General features: G+C 32.4%; 2 protein-coding genes across 4 annotated transcripts; one reads left to right on the forward strand and one right to left on the reverse strand.

The window, feature by feature from the left end:
- Window positions 1-4,981: 4,981 nt before the first annotated feature.
- LOC107869415 (protein RADIALIS-like 3) lies at window positions 4,982-5,963 on the forward strand. The gene is made up of 2 exons (XM_016715956.2): window positions 4,982-5,331; window positions 5,620-5,963. Exons 1-2 carry the CDS (start codon window positions 5,051-5,053, stop codon window positions 5,642-5,644), a joined length of 306 nt encoding a protein of 101 aa, XP_016571442.1. The 5' UTR covers window positions 4,982-5,050; the 3' UTR covers window positions 5,645-5,963.
- A 2,878-nt stretch (window positions 5,964-8,841) lies between these two features.
- On the reverse strand, window positions 8,842-15,480 carry LOC107866996 (7-methyl-GTP pyrophosphatase). Of its 3 annotated transcripts, XM_016713066.2 has the most exons (10): window positions 15,246-15,414; window positions 14,393-14,464; window positions 13,800-13,874; window positions 13,211-13,294; window positions 12,768-12,848; window positions 10,499-10,568; window positions 10,332-10,423; window positions 10,069-10,110; window positions 9,903-9,983; window positions 8,842-9,190 (listed from the first exon to the last, which is right to left on the reverse strand). In XM_016713066.2, the coding sequence occupies exons 1-10, from the start codon at window positions 15,270-15,272 to the stop codon at window positions 9,119-9,121; spliced, it is 696 nt and encodes a 231-aa protein (XP_016568552.1). In that variant the 5' UTR covers window positions 15,273-15,414; the 3' UTR covers window positions 8,842-9,118. The 3 variants fall into 3 exon arrangements, with proteins under 3 accessions (XP_016568552.1, XP_016568553.1, XP_016568554.1); XM_016713067.2 differs by lacking the exon at window positions 12,768-12,848 and having other exon boundaries at window positions 15,246-15,480; XM_016713068.2 differs by lacking the exon at window positions 13,211-13,294.
- Between the last annotated feature and the right edge of the window lie 2,735 nt (window positions 15,481-18,215).

The raw sequence follows: 18,215 nt of genomic DNA on the forward strand, positions 1-18,215 counted from the left end.
AGCTAGCCCTTTGGTAGGAGGTTCAACGAAAAAATATACTATTTATACATGATTAAAATTATTTTTATGTATGTATAATAGGTGTTGAATCCCCTTTCACTAGGTTTTCTTCAAATATTGAATCCCCTTAATTGAAATTCTGGCTCCGACTCTACCTCTGAGGTAGTGGTACGGACCGAGTACACTTACCCTTCCAAACCCCACTTGGTGGGAATATACTGAGTATGTTGTTGTTGTCGTCTGTATATATATATACAGATTATTCATGATTTTATAGGCTATTTTTAGTTTAAGTGGTTGGATAGACTGCTATATTGGTTAGTTCTTCCAAGATAGAAGTCTTCAAAGAGGGTAGCTAATATGATACTCGCAATTGTAATATAAATGCTGTCTGTTTTGAGCAGAGTCCGTAAGATTTGTACAAAAGGCCTCACATCATTAATAGAATTTCGCACCTTATCTTTTCTATCGATTCCATTGTGAGATTTTTTTTTTTGCACACCTAATGGTAGTTCCATATATAGAAAACGATCAAAGGTAGATCTTTTACAATTATAGTAAATCTTGTTATTTCCTATTTTTCATGCAAGAACAATCTTAGCCCTTGAGTTGGAAGAATCTAGAGTAAGACATAAGAAATTGACATTTTGGACCAATGAAGGTTAGACAACAAGCTCTCAAATTTCATGCAAGAAGGGACCATATATATTACCCATAGGGAGAATAACTTGAGACCCACCAACCGAAGCGGTATGGATTTACATGATCATGTACGTGTGTATATGTATTAAGAAACTCATTAAATATATATACATAGATAACTATAAATCCAGTTATTATTGTATATCAACTTGAAATTATTGTTGAAATCGATAAACTTCCAATCGCCTGAAAGAAGTGGGAGAGATAACCATACAAGTCTTTTATCTCATAGTACCACAAAACACAAAGGATTATAAGGAATCCAATTATCAGTATCATGAGGTATCTTAGAGTTGGGGTATACATCAACTTTTAGAAAAGGTTCCCAAGAAAGTTGCAAAGTTAAATTTTCTATGAAATGCTCATAGCATTTATCATGAGCATCTTCATAATAATTTTGAGACAATGACCTAAGAAGTTAAATCAAAAACCCAAAACCCCAAAATGCACTTAAGAAAAGTCGCATTATTTCATGCATGATCACTAAACTTTACTCATGAAGTTGCTTTTTTTACGTTAAAAAAACTGAGTTAGCTTCACTCGCTATAATTCCATATAAGTCACTAAAATTTACACATCATCACTACAACATAGGGTGTGCAGCGGTTGGTTCGGTTCGGTTTTACATATTATCGGTTTGATTTATTGGTTTTCGGTTTTTAAATATGCTAAACCAATAAGATATTTTTTATCGGTTTTCAGTTTATCAGTTTTTAGTTCTTAACGGTTCGGTTTTCGGTTTTACCAATAAGAAAATACTCATAAAATAGAAATAGTAGTAAATAACATGAAAAAAAAAATCGAATCTTAGTTGCAAACAAAAATCCTACATAATGTGTTTTAATTTACAAGAATCTTCAAGTTTGAACTAAATGTTGTTAAGAGAAATTAAGAGTTTGTATAATTGAAATAGTAGATTTGTTAATTTGTAGAGATTAAAGAGAAATTAAGAGAAATATATAATACGTCATCTACCTAATCAAGGCGATTTACTGTTATATAAAATTGAGTTACTTTAATTTGACACAAAACTAATATTGTGACTTTCAGGTTATAATGGGTGAAAGTTCAGTCATGACTATACATAAAATTAACTCATTCTTATTGTACATTTAGTCAATGTTGCAATCTTTGTTTGTGGCACTATCACTTTCTTGTAAAAATGACAGCCAATTAAATAAGCTGAGATATATCTCTATGGTTTTATTTTAGAATTTTTGATCAAAAGAAGCTATTTTTAAAATCAATTTACCAAAGTAATATGTTTTTTTGAAAACTTTACAAAATTATTATAAAAGTTGTTGGCGGTAAGGTATTAGGTTTTAGAAAAATCAACGGACCAAAACGGCGTTAAAGTGGGAATCGTTACTGACATTAACGGTTTTGGCTTAAAACGTTATAAATGGTAATGAGATTCCACAACTCTGCCACATCAGACTCTGCATAGTTGATTTGGCAAAGTAGCAAAGTCTGATATGGCAAAGTTGCAGAGTCTCGTTACTGTTGGTAACGTTTTAAGCCAAAATGTTGTTATCAGTAACGATTCCTACTTTAACGCCATCTACTGTTCATTTTAGTCAGTTAATTCTCTTAAAACCTAATACGTTACTGCCAACCACGTTTATACTAATTTCATAAATTTCTCAAAAACTATATTACTTTGATTATTTTGATCAAATCTTCTTTATTTCAAGTGTATAAAACAAGAATCCCTACTTCAAGTTGTAAAAAATATTTTTGGGGGGCCAATGAGAAAAGGAAAAGGAGAATACTGGTGATTTTAAATTTTGTGAGAAGGACAGAACAAGTATCCACAAATATGAAAATTTTACTGGAATATCAACGTGGATGATAAGGATTCCATTCCACCTATATGAGCTGGAAATCATAGCTCGAGGTCGACTAAATTTAAATTCGTGTTTAAAAATATTACATTGAAATAAAACGCTTCATAACAAAGGCAATTATGAAGTAATTATCAATCCGCCACAATATTCTTTGTTGGTATTGCCATGTTCTATTTAACATTTACCCCAAAATATCATCTTATCTTAATTTGATCGGTCTTAGTTATTACAAAAAAAGGGGTCAAAAATATCTTTGGACTATCTGAAAAGGTCAGTGTGAGGGATCCTTTTACTAGTCATTGCACCATTACTAAAAAGTGTGGTATGGTGGTTGGATCCTTCCAGCATCATTAACTGAAAGTCTCGAGTTTGAGTCTTAACTAGAACAAAAAGTTTTTTGTTAGGGTGCGGTTCTCTAGCATACCCGATTTGAATATGGTCTATTAGTTGTATCATCCGGTACAGGTATATTTCTCCACTTTTAATCAGAGATTGCGAGTTTAATTTAAATTTTTGGAAACCAAAAAAACTTCTTGGTATTTGATTTACAAATATCAAATGATTAACTTAAAAAGATAGTAATATTCTTTGTGAGACAAAGATTAACGAGACTAGCTAGCTACACTAAACCAAAACAAATGTATAGCTACTGTACGAATACTTCCATCTTTAACTAGAGATTTCAAATTTAAATTCCGAAAAAAAAAAAAAAAATCATTAATTAGTGAGGATCATTTTGCGGTACTTATTTACGTAGGCTTGCCGGCGTGCATAAATCTGAATTAACCGTAACAGTAGCTATATCCAGGGGCAGAGCCATGTTTAGGTCAGGGGTTCGTCCGAAGCCCTTTCGGCAAAAAGTTATTATATATATATAGTAAATGTTGAACCATCTTCGACTAGTTTTTATGTTTACTTTTTTCGATTTTGAACCACCTAGGAGAAAATCTTAGCTCCATCACTGACTATATCGGATCGATGGTTAAACAAAAAAGATGTACGTAAATAATTACGAGACAAAGATTGTCAAGTACTAGCTGGACTTAACCTAAACAAAATGTACAGCTATTGTACGGATTTATTCTAAAGTAAAAATGAAAGATTAGAAACTTAGCCAGCTAAAACTAATATGGAATCTTGTTTAAAACAAGCAACAAGAAAGTAAGAAAATTGCACGTTTAATTATATTTGTCCCAAAAAGGAAAAAATGGACAAGATACTTTAATATATTTTCTATCACGGCCTTATTTGCTCGGACTCTTCAAACTTGCTGACGGGTGCATGTCGGATCCTTCAAAAATAGTGTATTTTTGAAGAATCCGACATGAGTGCGGCAACTTTTTGGAGAGTCCGAGCAATTTCTAAGAAGTCTGGTCGTAAATTCACATGAATGCAATAGTTTTTGTACTTTTGAAGGATCCGACACGAGTGCGGCAATTTTTTTGGAAAGTCCAAGCAACTTAGGTATTAAGAAGTCTGTTCGTAAATTCAGTCACTATTATATAGTAATAACAGAAGACTACCGTTCATATCTTGAATCCGTCTCTATCCATGCACACAGCTTGATCTCACTATCATCATTGATTATAATGTACTAGATCTTCAAAATAATTTTAAAATATGAGAAACATGAAAAAAAAAAAACATTAAAACAAATACAAAGAATCCAACCACTTTTCAGCCGCTGGAAATTGATTTTACCATTTGCTTTTCAAAACACATTGGAAAGTGGATATTTATATTTTACGTTATTACAACTATATAAGAAAATCCAAGAACTTTAATTGAGATCTAGCTAGCTATAGCTAGAAAGTGAAAAAATTAATATGGGGTTAGGGAACCAATTTTCTTGGATTAAGTAAACCTTGTCTAGGCTATATATCAATATTTTAACCTAATACTAGTATATAATAATAGTTACGTCTCAATATTAAATAAATTACGATCGTCTATATATTTTTTAACTGATAAGTTATTTCATTTAAGCTCGTCTTAAACTCAAAACTATGCAAAAGAAAATACAAATAGTACTTATTAAGAGTTGTCTATATTTTCAGCATATGTGATTGTAAGTTATATTGTTCGGGCTTTTCTAAAATATCGATAGGTTAACTATCGAATCATAGTGTCATTTTTACGATGTGATATAGAAATATCAAGATAATATTTTTAAAGAATCCGAACGATATGCATGGAACGGTGAATCTACCACACTTCTAGGATTAGCTAATTAATTACTACTAGTTTGAAACCAAAATATATCTCCCCTCGATCGTTTTTTAATCATTAACAACCTATCAATCTCAAATATAATATAAAGTTTTAATTTTTTTCAAAGAAAAAATTAAAAGCATCCTCTTCACCGGCCCACCATATTCTGTCTCCTAATGATCATTTTGCTATATAAATACAACAAACATGTTAACTTTTTTTCACACCAAAACCTGCTATACATTTTCTTTATCATTACATATAAAACTTTGTACTATCTTTTTGCAAAAATGGCCACAAATTCGACGTGGAGTAACCAGCAAAACAAGTTGTTTGAGAATGCATTGGCCATTTACGACACCGACACGCCGGACCGGTGGCGAAAATTGGCCAAAGCAGTTGGTGGAAAAACTGAAGAAGAAGTGAAAAGTCACTATGAAAAACTTGTTGAAGATATTAAACATATTGAATCTGGAAATGTTCCTTTGCCTAATTATAATAATGGTGGTGGTGGTGGTGGTGGTCGTAGCAATAATGGCAACAATATTATTATGGATCATGAACAACAAAGGTAAATTAATCATCAATGTACTTTTAACATGTTTTTTCTGAGTTAGAAAGTCTCTCGGAAACAACCTCTCTACTTCATCTCAGGTAGTGGTATGGACTATGTATGCTTATTTTTTAGGTTATTGTTAACTTTTAAAAAAAATTACGCTAACCACGTGAAAATATATTAATTAATATGATAAATAGTAAGCTGCATGCATCTTTTAATTTTCTTTTATTTCTCTTATGGGTTGGGATTAAACTAAATCATTTTTTTTTTCTTTGTCTTCTTTTATAAATTTTTTGACAGGCTGAAGTATTTGAAGCTCCAATAAAAGAAAGAACAGTGAAGCACGTGATTCAGAAGGAAGCCTATTTTATTTGAGAAGTGGAAATCCATGAAATTAACAAATAATAAGAGAGGGATATATATATATATATATATATATATATATATATATATATATATATATACACTTACATTTTGCTTTTCTTTTTTAAAACCATTGTATTTTAGTTTGGTTTTCATTGGATTAAAAATTTCCGTTGAGCAACTATATATACATGTACGAAGTACGTTTCCAAATGTAATCTTTCTATAATGGCGTTATTTATCTCTACATATTTTCTTCGTTGTTATAGAGAAATATGTTGTTAAAACTAGGGGTGGACGTTTGGTATTTGGTTCGTATTTTCAAAATTCGAGTTCGTTAGTTTAGAAATCGGTATTTGAATGTAGATACCACATAACATACTTATAAACTTCGATTCGATAATCAATAAATTAAACTTCGATTCGGTACGTTATTTGGTAATACTATATTAAACATATAATGTAATGTTGTGCTAACTATACGTACTGGATTCCATGGGTAAAAATTTGTCTTCTTTATCTTATTTGGACAGTGGATGAGAATACTCATTAGTATTATTCATTAGAATACCAAATCAGCATTCTTACTTATTAAAATAAAATAAAATAATAGTAACATAACTTAACGAAGAACAAAAAAAAAAGCTGTGCGTCGTAAAAAGTATTTTAATTGTCTTTTAGGTTGCGTAAAATAAATACAGGAAGTGTTGTATTATCACTCTACAGTCAAATATTTCAATAATGATATTATTTGTCTGCGCATTTTCTAGTTGGTATAGTGAAATGCTGTTGAAACATATAATATAATATAATATAATATAACATGAACATATCAATATTCGAATCCATTGCTACTCGTTTGTTTTTTAAAAAAAAAAAAAAAAAAAGAAGAAAAGAGGAAAAGCATGATTTGACAATTAGTTCCACGAAATAAACTTGGATCCATTACAGTGAAATTGTTATAGAAGATGACTCTTGTAAAAATGTTAGACTATATCATTGGAGTTAATGACGCATATTCATGAGTATAATAATTGAAATGACTACGATCCAAATTCCTTAACGAGAATGCAAGTTTGATGCCAGCGGCCAAAGTAGTTGGACCTTAGATGAACAAACTTTTAAAGGGGACATTAATAATTACTTCATGGAATATCTAAAGAATGACACAACCTCCACAACACTCTTTATGGAATACGGTGCATCTAAATTTATTCCAAAAGACAAAAACAACTTTAAATTATTTGTGACAATCTAATAAGTACGTAGCTTCAGAATTTTTACTGTAAAATAATTTGACTATAAAGCAGGCTGACAAATTAAAAAACATAGTAAAGAAAAACTTAGAATAATGGACCAAATTGAACAATGACAAGAAGGAATCCCAAGTTTAACATCAAAATTCACAGTGATTGAACCAAAGATATAGATGTAGCTCCCTTGCAAAATTCCTTCTGATATCGCGGAGGATGCTATTCTGGATTGTCTAGCTGGTTTTGGCCATTAAAGTTCTAGCCAAAGTGCGATGCAACTAAATAAGTCATAACCAATTATGTCATTGCGACAATGACATGTACACTGAGAGGACATTTGAACGTATAATAGCAGATAACCGGTATGCATAAGACATTAAGTTAGAGACATCTCAATAAAATTAGTGGGGTAAACCAAATTTTAATAAGTCTTACATATATATATATATATATATATACATATATATATATATACATTAAAAATACTACTGTAATAATTTAGAATTGTCTTATTTGTTCTTGCATAGTAATTGTTTCGATGTAGTATTTTTAAAAGACACTTAACCTTTAACTTCACATATTAATATGATTATTAAGTAAGAATTAATCCTTGTTAATAAGATGTTAGCCATTTGTTTGCAATGCATTAACTTGGATATTGTTGTTAAAACTTTATTTATTAATATAAAGTTTGAGTTGTTTAGTTCAAAGTTCTAAAATATTTCTTATAAAAATGAGATAATTTTTTATCTTTTTAATTATTATTATTTTTTAGACATTTTTTTAAAAATGTATTTCACAAACACAAAAATGACCATTGAATTTTAATTTTATTTTCTAGCCATTTTAATTTGTTGGCTTGTTCTATATAGTTTCTATACATATTCTATACAATTTCTATACATATCTTATACATATAAATATTCTATACGAAAATTATATAGTTTCGATACACAATTTATATAATAATTGAACAGTTTTTTTTTACACATTTTATACGACAATTCTATAATTTTTATACACTTTCTATACATTATATATATATATATATATATATATATATATATATATATATATATATATATATATATATATATATGATAGCACTATACAATTCTTATACATATAATTTATATAGATACATATTTTATATATCAATTATATCATTTTTATATAATTATATTTAATTATTATTTTAAAAGAAAGCAGATTATTTTTCATTTAAAAAATTTATAGCAAAAAAAATAAAATATTTTTAGAAAAGAGCCAAACAACCCAAGTTGGAAACTGCATCAGTATTGTATATGGACTATATCAATATGATATATAAACTGTATTTGAACTATATGAGCTAAAATGACCCAAATTAGAAAACGTCTATAATATGAAAATAAAATAGACGCATGACTATTTTTTGATAAAATGTCAAATTTGTGCTATTTATTTTAAAAATGACTGTCTTTTTCCTTTAAAATTTTGAGGCCTCAAAATTTTGAAAGCCTAAAGCAAAGGCTTTACTAATTTTATCCTTGAATCACCCTGCATCCAGTACATCAAAATTATAGATCACTTATAGATCACCAATTGAGGTAGTTCTTACTATATATAAGATATTGATGTTTTAATTAATTTGACATCTTATGTGAGGCTCACTTAAAAAAAATTTCACAAGTATTTTTATAGCAATTTTGTTATATCATTTTTAATTAGTTATTATGAGTCATTCAAGACGTGTCAGGTCCGCTATTTCAATCGTGATATTTGATTACTGTTGAAATTATATCAGTGTCGCTTAAATTGAAATCAAAAAATATTATAAATTACAATAATTAAAAATTAAAATTACTTTTAAAGTCTAAATTCACTATCAATGCCCAAAAAGTTTGAACAAAAAAGGTATTATAAATTGCAATAGCAAACAGTTTAAACTAGTAAATTACAACGTTGAAAAGGTATTATAGATTACAATAGTTATCAATGTCATGTTAATTAGGATAAAAGAATATTACTTGAAAATTACGTTGAAAGTTGTATAAATCATAATATAATTAACAACTTAAAACATCTAAAACTATATATAATAAATCTGATTGACTTTCTCAAATATTTCATTAGATAGCATATAATATCCGAAAAGTAGCACAATGGACCCGTGCTGGCATGGACTCTAATATCTAGTCATATTAGAGAATCTCCTTTATAAGTCTTTCAGTGAGAGCTTTCGGGAGACCCATCACGCTATCAGTTGAGCCAACCTGCCCAGAAAAATTATTTTACAAACGGAATAATACATATACACAAACGAAGCACTCTAACTTTGAGTATGCACATCTAGACATTGCAACTCATCTCCACTTCAACTTACAAAATGATCATCTCGACACCTCCAAATCCACGTCAGCATCGGTGTCCATGAGACGCAGTGGGACGAGTTGGAGTGCTTGGTTGCTAGCTGAGACCAAGTCTAGATGTGCACTTTCAAAGCTGGAGTGTTTACTGGCTAGGTGAGGTAAAGTTTGAGTTTAAAAAAAATGAAAAAAATATATGATAATATGCAGAATATTTGACATCAGATGAACTTTTAGTACTAAAAGAGGATATAAGAAAACTTTTCCATCAGAAAAAGTGTTTCAAGTTTCTTAGAGTGGTTGGCAAACAAGTCACAAAAGCATTTCATTAAGGTTGTGGTACTTCTTACTCTAGAGAGGACTTTTAGTGCTTAGTAAAATCAAGTAAAAAGGGGTGACATGGTCTAAAGCCTATATTGTTATGGAAAAGCAATTCTAAAAGGCATCTGTAGTGGTATGTTTTATACAAAGGACAAGTTCCTTTCACGATTAATCATAATAGAACTTTTAGTATCTTTTCTATGCTGTAAGACACTTCGCGCTCAATCGTGCCTTATACTTGTGGGATTACACTGGGTGTGTTTTTGAAATTAGAGAGAAGTGGCGATGCAACACGTACCACTTCCTTAACATAAGGTACAATGAGAGGATGTTCAATTATCAAGCCACCAGCTGCATAAAGAACTATCCCTTCCTCTATCTGATCGGGGAAAAAAAAAGGATCTTAAGACAATAAATCATCATTTGATGTGATCAACAACTAACAATTCAACTGAAAGTTATACCAGTTTATCTATGACTTGATCTGGTATTTCATGGAAATAGATCTGCAACCAAAAGAAATGTTATCGCTCTTCCTGGACAAGTGAAAAAATAAAAGAAAAGAAAATATGCTGAACATCTCAAGCAGTTAACGTACACATTTAACTACAAGGTATGCATAGCAAGAATTTGAGATTGCAAGTAGAACCAAAACCGTTGAAAAACAAAATAAAAAGCTATAGAAACCCATCTGATAATTGAAAATGAGAGAAATCAACAAATGTACCTCTACTTTGTCCCACTCTCCTCTTCTGCTTCCTGTTACCAGGTTTGTGACAAGAACAGAACTCACGGTTGCTGCATGTCCATTGGAGTAATCTGCAAGTTGACAGTGTAAGGCTAGCAGAACTACAGAACTAATATAGTAAGAAATCAATTAAAGCAAAGGTAAACCTTTCATGAACTGCCGTGCTTCTGCTTCACTGGATGGTTTTTCCCTGACCACACCTTCATATACCACCACCTCCAGATCATTTCAAGTTAGGATAAGATCATTAACATAGAAAGGCCCATGCATTATACACGCAGAAAATAGACAAAGATTGAACAGCAGAAAAAGTTCCGAAACATGTAAGCTAGAATGTCCCATCACCAGAATTCTTGTGGAAAGGCAATTGTCACGTGGCAAACTGTTCTGAGATGCGAAAGCACAAAACCGATGGGGGACTGGGGGCCCGGGGGAGGGGGGGGGGGGGGGGGGGCTGAGGTGCTGGATTACATGTCCGAAAACCAATCAGATCTTCCTTCTTTTTCTAATGAGCCAGCTTGTGCGCACCACGGTTATTCGAACCGGATATTTTCTACCTCCCACGAGCAAATGTAACGGATAATTCTACCCACCAAGGCTTAGAAGATATGAGAAAAACACCTTGTATTTTTTTTCCTCCGTTGGGGTTGGGATTTGAACCTGACACCTCATGGTTCTTCCCACTTCATTGATCACTAGGTCACACACTTGGGTGCTCTACACTCGTCAAATCTGGACAATGGGTTTGAAGGAAGATGGTATCTTCTCCGTGAAATACTGTTATCAACTCATGCAAAAGGGAGATATAGAAGGGTATAGACAGCGGATGATCTGGAAAACCGAGTGAAATATTGTTATCAATTCATGCAAAAGGGAGATGGAGAAGGGTATAGACCGCAGCCATAATGGCCTGGAAAACCCAGTGAAATTCTAAGGCAGCATGTATTGGATGGTTAGCTAACCATGATGCATGTCAGACATCTGTTTCTACAATGTGAGAAGAAACGGAAGATCTGATGCGTGTTTCTGAACTTGGTGGAGTGCTGTGGGTGATGTCTAATGGCCTCAATAGAGTAGTACAAAGCTGGCAAGGACCTGAGGAAAGATCAGAGACAAGTGTAAAGAACCACTCCGCGGTGCACAACTGCACATTTTCCCCAGTTTGGGTCGATGTAAGTCATAGATGTTTCGAAGGGAAAGCAACATCCATATCTTCTATGAACTCTAGCTGTCTATATCTATTTAACTTTTGGTACATGATAACAGCAACAACAACATAACCAGTGAAATCTTACAAGTGGTGTTTGAGGAGGGTGGTGTATACGCAGCCTTACCCCTACCTTGTGAAGGTAGAGAGGTTGTTTCCGGTAATCAAAAAGAGAATGTCATATCACGAGGGTATATAGTATAAGGTACACAGACTTCGGGTATCATGCTACTGGAAACATCTCTGATACAGGAATTATGACCTCAGATAAGCTAAGCGGAAAATCAAGGGCGAGTTAGAAGTATCCTATCAAATTATAGCTGCTTCAATTGCCAAATCCTTACCTCAAACCAAAATACTATAGTAGTCACTATTTGGTTTCCTAGTGCAACTTAATCTTTTCTCATCATGACCGTGTGAAACTATTAACTCAAAAGGACTAAAATAAAAAAGTGGAGTCAGCAAGTTGAACACAAATTGCTCGACGTTTCTAAGAAACTTATGAAACAAATTTTCTAGCTAAAAACGAAGCAGATCGACACATTATAAACTCGAAAAGCACAAAGAAGCCTGCGATGGCCTCAACTTTAAACCATCATAAAGCAACGAAAGCCTATTGCCATAAGTAGAGCCAAACAACTAACCATTTAATTACAACTAATCATCTGCTTGAACAAACAGTACCAAATGAAACATGTCGCTCTAGGTTGTACCAAACTGCAAACTCTAATTACAGTATCTCACCCTCGCAGATCATATTCTAAATTCTTGAAGCGCACCAGGTCTTAAGAAGAATATTACCGGTTTCTGCTTCTTAGACTAAAAAGTACTGGCAGTCTTCTTGTTAAGCTTATACTGTATGGAGTTGTAAAGATATGTGCATCCAATATGGATGTGGTGTTAGTGCCCAATATAGGTTCCGTTTTTTGTAGTATATTTTGAAGAAGCAGCACTAAGTATGCAGATCAAAGTTTCACCTATTTGGAACGAATACATCAAGGAAGGAAGGATCATATAATGTAGACTAGCTCTTTAAGAAGATACCACTTTATGCTCAAAAGAATATGATAGATATTTAATTAAACTGGTAAATTTAGCTGGGGGGGGAAACGAAAAGAAAATAAAGATAATGTAGTAGAAAAGCATTACAGTAAGTCAAGAAAGGATATTTAACCATAAATGATGAGAAGATCAGAAATTAAGTATACTTGGTCACAGGTAATTAGAAGTGTTGGCCCGGCATCCCGTTCGGATTCACCAATGGAAACCCTTGGTATGATGGCTTCTGCCTGATTATAGTTCCAGCAATTCAGGTTAATGCCAATTATGATGTATGCTTTGAGACTATATAGCAAAGTCCAATAAATGCAAGACTATATCATGTCTAGAAAGAAAAAATCTGTGAAATAATGCAAGCTTGTCCCTACAAGAAATCGAATCATTTTGAAAGAAGAAAAGCAAACTCAGAAAAGGCCCAGTACAGAGCATAAAAGCAAGAAAAACAATACAAGAACAGCAAAGGCACACAACTTTATCATCATACAAAAAATGCTGGCAGAAATAGCATATTATAGGTTGCATTTCATCATATAGAAGCTAGAAAAATAACTTTTGGTGGGGAGATTGAGAAGGCAAAAGAGGCAAGACATACTGTGTCAGCTGCAACCAAAATTGTTGGATTGACATCCTTCTCTAGGTTTTCAGTTTTTTGAATTTTTGATATGATAGCATCAGCCTGACACAATTAAAATAAGCATTTCAAAACAAGGTTTCAATTATACTATGAGGCGAACTGAAGAACTCAACTAGATGAGGAATAGAACACCCTAAGCTCCCATTTGGACATAGATAATTTTTTTACCTCTTCTCGAGAAAAAAAATGAAAAGCGAAGCATTGATTTGAGTTTCAACCAAAAATATGTCCAAATCTAGCTAATTGATTTGCCTAAAAAATCTAATACACTATCACAACAAGATATGCAATACAACACTTCTACAAATAGCATCAACAACAAATTCAAGGTAACGATTGAAATCACCACACCATATTCTAAAAGCAAAGCATCACATTGCATACCATTCATAAATCAAAAATGAATGCCACATACAAGAGAAAATCACAATGGCGCCATCTATAACAGTATAATATGCCTTAACCCATAGCAATTCCAAAGCAGTAAATGATTTCAAGAATATGTTCAGAGATGTATATACTTGCACAAGTTCTTAGGAAAACAGACCTTTGCCTCTGCAAGAGCCATAACTAAATCTTCAGGCTTTTCTTTCCGGATAGCTTTCTCATCTATATCTGCAGACTATATTACAAGAAAGTACGTGTTAAACTATTACTCCACCAACTGTAAAAACAATATATCAACTACAACTCAATCTAGTTGGTGTTGCTATATGAATCCTTGTTATCCATTCAACTAAGAACTGCAAATGGAACATTCATTGAATGCACCAAACATGATACATGTCGTTATATAGATTTAACCACTTAACAATAACAACTACTAGCACCCAAGGATGTGTTGCGCTTGTCACTTCGAGCCATGTCAGTTGTTTTCTTGTCCTTATTGTGAATGTCATATTAGTTTAACGTATGATGGTCAGTGGTTGTCTCAATTCCAGAGAATTCAATACACACCCGTTGACATTTTTAAAGAGTCTGAGCATCATAGCACTTAACCATGGGTCAATTAGAATGATTTGGTGCGTTAACTGGTCCAAGTTTAAGCATATTTGAATTGCAAATACATATACACAAAAATAGGAACATATTCACCTATAGAACAAACAAGAACTAATTGATAAGTAGTTAGAAATTTACCATAGTTGTGAACTGGTATCCCATGTCAGCTAAAATCTTTCTCCGAGCAGCAGATGATGAACCCAAAATTAGCTGAAAAAAAAGGAGTAAACTGAACATCATAACCAAAAAAATAAAAAAATATCCCTAGGTCCCAATTTATATGATAATTTTAGATTTCGAGATTCAAACAAGTTACCGTAATTTTTTCATATATCTTGAATTATCAATCATCGTTGTGCTCTTTAAGTAACTTTCAAACATCTAATTTTTACTGTTAAAGTAATTTTGAATTCGTTACCGTTTACGGAGGACATGACCCTTGATAGGAAGGTGTGGAGGACGCGGATTAGGTAGAGGGTTAGTAGGTAGGAGTTCGTCCGTAATAGTAGGGAAGAGTGCTTTGTTTGTATCTGTGCCAGGAGTTTCTTGTTCGTGATATTTCGGTGATGTCTATGATTTTGAATAGATAGTTTATAGTATTACCTTGTGTTTCCTTTATTATCTAGCAGTGTGGTATCCCATTTTTTCATGTGCTTTTATGTTTTTTGTTTATTATACTTTTATCTGTCCTAAGCCGGGGTTTATCGGAAATAGCCTCTACTTCATCTTTATCTGAAGTAGTGGTATGGTCGTATGGACTGCGTATCCTTTACCCTCCCCAGACCCCATTTTGTGGGAATACGCTGGGTATGTTATTGTTGTAAGTAATTTTGAATTTACAGTCAAAATTAAACTGTTTGATTCTCAAAATTTGAATTGCGGCAAGTAAAATTGGGACAGAGAGAGTGTAGCAAACTATGCAAAAGGATATCGATAATTGAAGTACATCATAAGTACAATAAGAATATTTTCTATAAAGAGAAAGAATTACCTTAAACGGAGGAGCATTGGCTTCCATTTTTGCCGGTTAACGACGGGGTCCGATTGGAGGGAAAATTAGAGAAGGAAATTGTTACTGTTTGAAACGGGTCAAAATGCCCTAACCCGTTTTTTACAATTTGTCTGAAAAAGGAAAAAGGAAATATTACAAATAAAGTCCCTTTACAAACAAGGGTAATTAACTAGAGTCCCTCTTTAACATTTTGCTAACAAAGCGAACCTAGGATTTGAAGTCTGTGGGTGCATCAGCGTTGTTAAAGGCACGCATAAGCTTCGAAACAAGACTCAAAATGTGTTGAGCGCTCGCCTCGTTTAATGTGCAGCTTCAATTTTAATTTCTAGTACATACTTTTCCTTGTTAATGAGGTTTTTTGAAAAGACGAATGCTAGACAATTAATATTTCACTTTATCAAAAAAAATAATTTTTTTGTTCATATATTTGTCATTCATACTTATATTATTAGTCTTGGACTAGACATATATTTATATTTTTTCTCCTTTTATGCCTTTTTTTTTGTTAAATCTCACACGTTATTTGTACTTTGTGCTTAAACATATAGCCTTGAAGTTTTTTTACGCTTATTGCTTTTGATAATATTGTGGTGCACCAATATTATCTTAAGACGTTCGAAAAACTTTCATGGTCGATTAAGGATATTATCATATTCAATTGGTCGTCAAAGACATGAACAATAATGCAAAAATAATATATAGAATGGATATGAGTTCTAACATATTTCTCATAATATGAAGTTTACTTTTAAAAATTAATAACAATTAGTTATGGTAGGTCAATGGTGAAGGGGAGTTCATCTCAGGGATTGGTCGCGAGTTCGAATCCCTGCAATCTGAAGAATTGAAAATAAAAGCAAAACTGTTGTGTTGTTCCAGGGAATCGACCCATGGTTGCACTACCTGTCAATTGTGGGTGCACTATTATTTAGATTTCAATTTCTCAAGGTATATACACATAATTTTTTTCGACGTTAACGGGTGCACGTGCACCCCCACCGATACATGTGGGTCCGCCTCTGGTTGCTAATTGTAATTTTATACAGAAGAGTTTGTTAAATCTTGTAGATACGCCTTCATTGAAGAAATTTTATCCTTAAAATAGTGTCATGATTAGTGGCGGATCCACCTTGTAATCAGGGGGTTCATCCGAACCCCGTCGACGAAAAATTATACTATTTTTACACGGTCAAAAATATTTTTATGTATATATAGTAGGTGTTGAACCCCCTTCGACTAGTCCGTATGTTTGCTTCTGAATCTCCTCAATGAAAATTCTGACTCCACCACTGGTCATGATAGGCACGCCTATATCTAAAAAGGACTTCATGTTGTACAATTTTCATTTACCCCAAGGATGTCCTAAAGTTCTTCCATTGAACTGTATTACGGAATCATCCTAAAGATCTCGATCAGAGCAAGCATATGTCAAATGTGAATACAAGTCATCGGTAGAACACCTAATAAAGAGACCTAATCTTGAGTGAAATAAATACTGCTTATGCTAGGATGAAAAAATTGGAGCACAAAATTTTCATAAATGACACATACCTACATTAATGTTTTGAGGGAAAATTTTAGTTGCTTAGTTGGTTAACTATTTAAATTTTCAAGCCGTTGGTAAAGTTTAATTCTCCATCTTATAATCGTCGTGTCCCTGTAACTAATGCCCAAATTTTAAAAGAAAACAAGGAGAAAAAAAAAAATTAATGTTTTTGTAGATGATTTGAAAGGAATTGGGTGCAACCATGTGAATTAATTTTAGGGAATTTGATTTGTTTCCATCTCTATCTACAACGACACAATCAACAAACTATGCACTATTAGATACGATTTTAAATGAGTAATAATATTGCACTTGATATTATACCAATTAAAATAAGTTATATCACATGCAACAACAGCAACATTCCTACTGAATTAAACACATTCGAAAAGGAGAAAATGCAGATGCCAATTTGCTCTTTTTCCATGTACCTTGAAATTGAAGTACAAACAATATAATTATAAATATTTAAGATAAGGTACGTACTTTAAACTCATGCATACTATAAATAACTAGGAGAGAAATCGTCTGATTAAAAAAAAAGGATTTCGCCTCTCGCTAATACATTACAGGGATAACCCTGACATGACTCAATTCCCGTCTTCTCTAGTGGGAATTCTGACTACGAATAACTAAATTGCGTTAGTGAGGATGTCCAGTAGCTTCTCTTTCAGCTTCTTAACCGCGTGGGCCTTTCCCTCTCTTCCTCTTTTTTAAAGGTAACCGTCCAGTCTTGAAAGTGAGGGTCTTGCATCCTAGCTACTTCAAGTTAGATGCTTTAAATTCAATACAACAAACCGTAAAGTACAAAAAAATATCAACTGTAAATAAAATTAACTTGTTCAAACGATGGATTAAAGGAATTAAAGGTATTTTTTTTTTCCTTTTGTTCTCTTGTATAGCTTGAGGTCTCAGATATAAGCACTCAGATTTTGATGCAAGTCTGAGATGGATCGATATAGCCTTAATCCCATTGCATTCATGTGAAATCAGTAGATTTTGCTCCAAACCTATATATAATTGTATTAAAAGATTTACTAAATATATCAATAAATATTATATTATATTATATTACATTATATTGTGAACCCCATTACTATTCTAGCTATCTTAGATTCTTAGTAAAAATTATTGTAGAACGGCTCATAAACTTCAAATATTAAATTTACGTAGGCACCAAACTACAGTTCTTGAAAGTTGATGTATCAATGTTGCAAAGATAGCTCCGAACGCACAACTTGCAAGAACAATAATGTCATGTGTAATATCTTCATCAATGTATTTATTTATATTCACTCAACTATGAAGGAGATATATATCTCGTTAATTTTTTTTAAAAAAAAATTGTTGTTTTAGGTTGAACTTTATTCTACTTGCTTAAGACGTCAACAATAGGTCAGTAT

The sequence above is a fragment of the Capsicum annuum genome, chromosome 4 (genome assembly GCF_002878395.1).
Source record: "Capsicum annuum cultivar UCD-10X-F1 chromosome 4, UCD10Xv1.1, whole genome shotgun sequence".
Classification (NCBI taxonomy): Eukaryota; Viridiplantae; Streptophyta; class Magnoliopsida; order Solanales; family Solanaceae; genus Capsicum; species Capsicum annuum.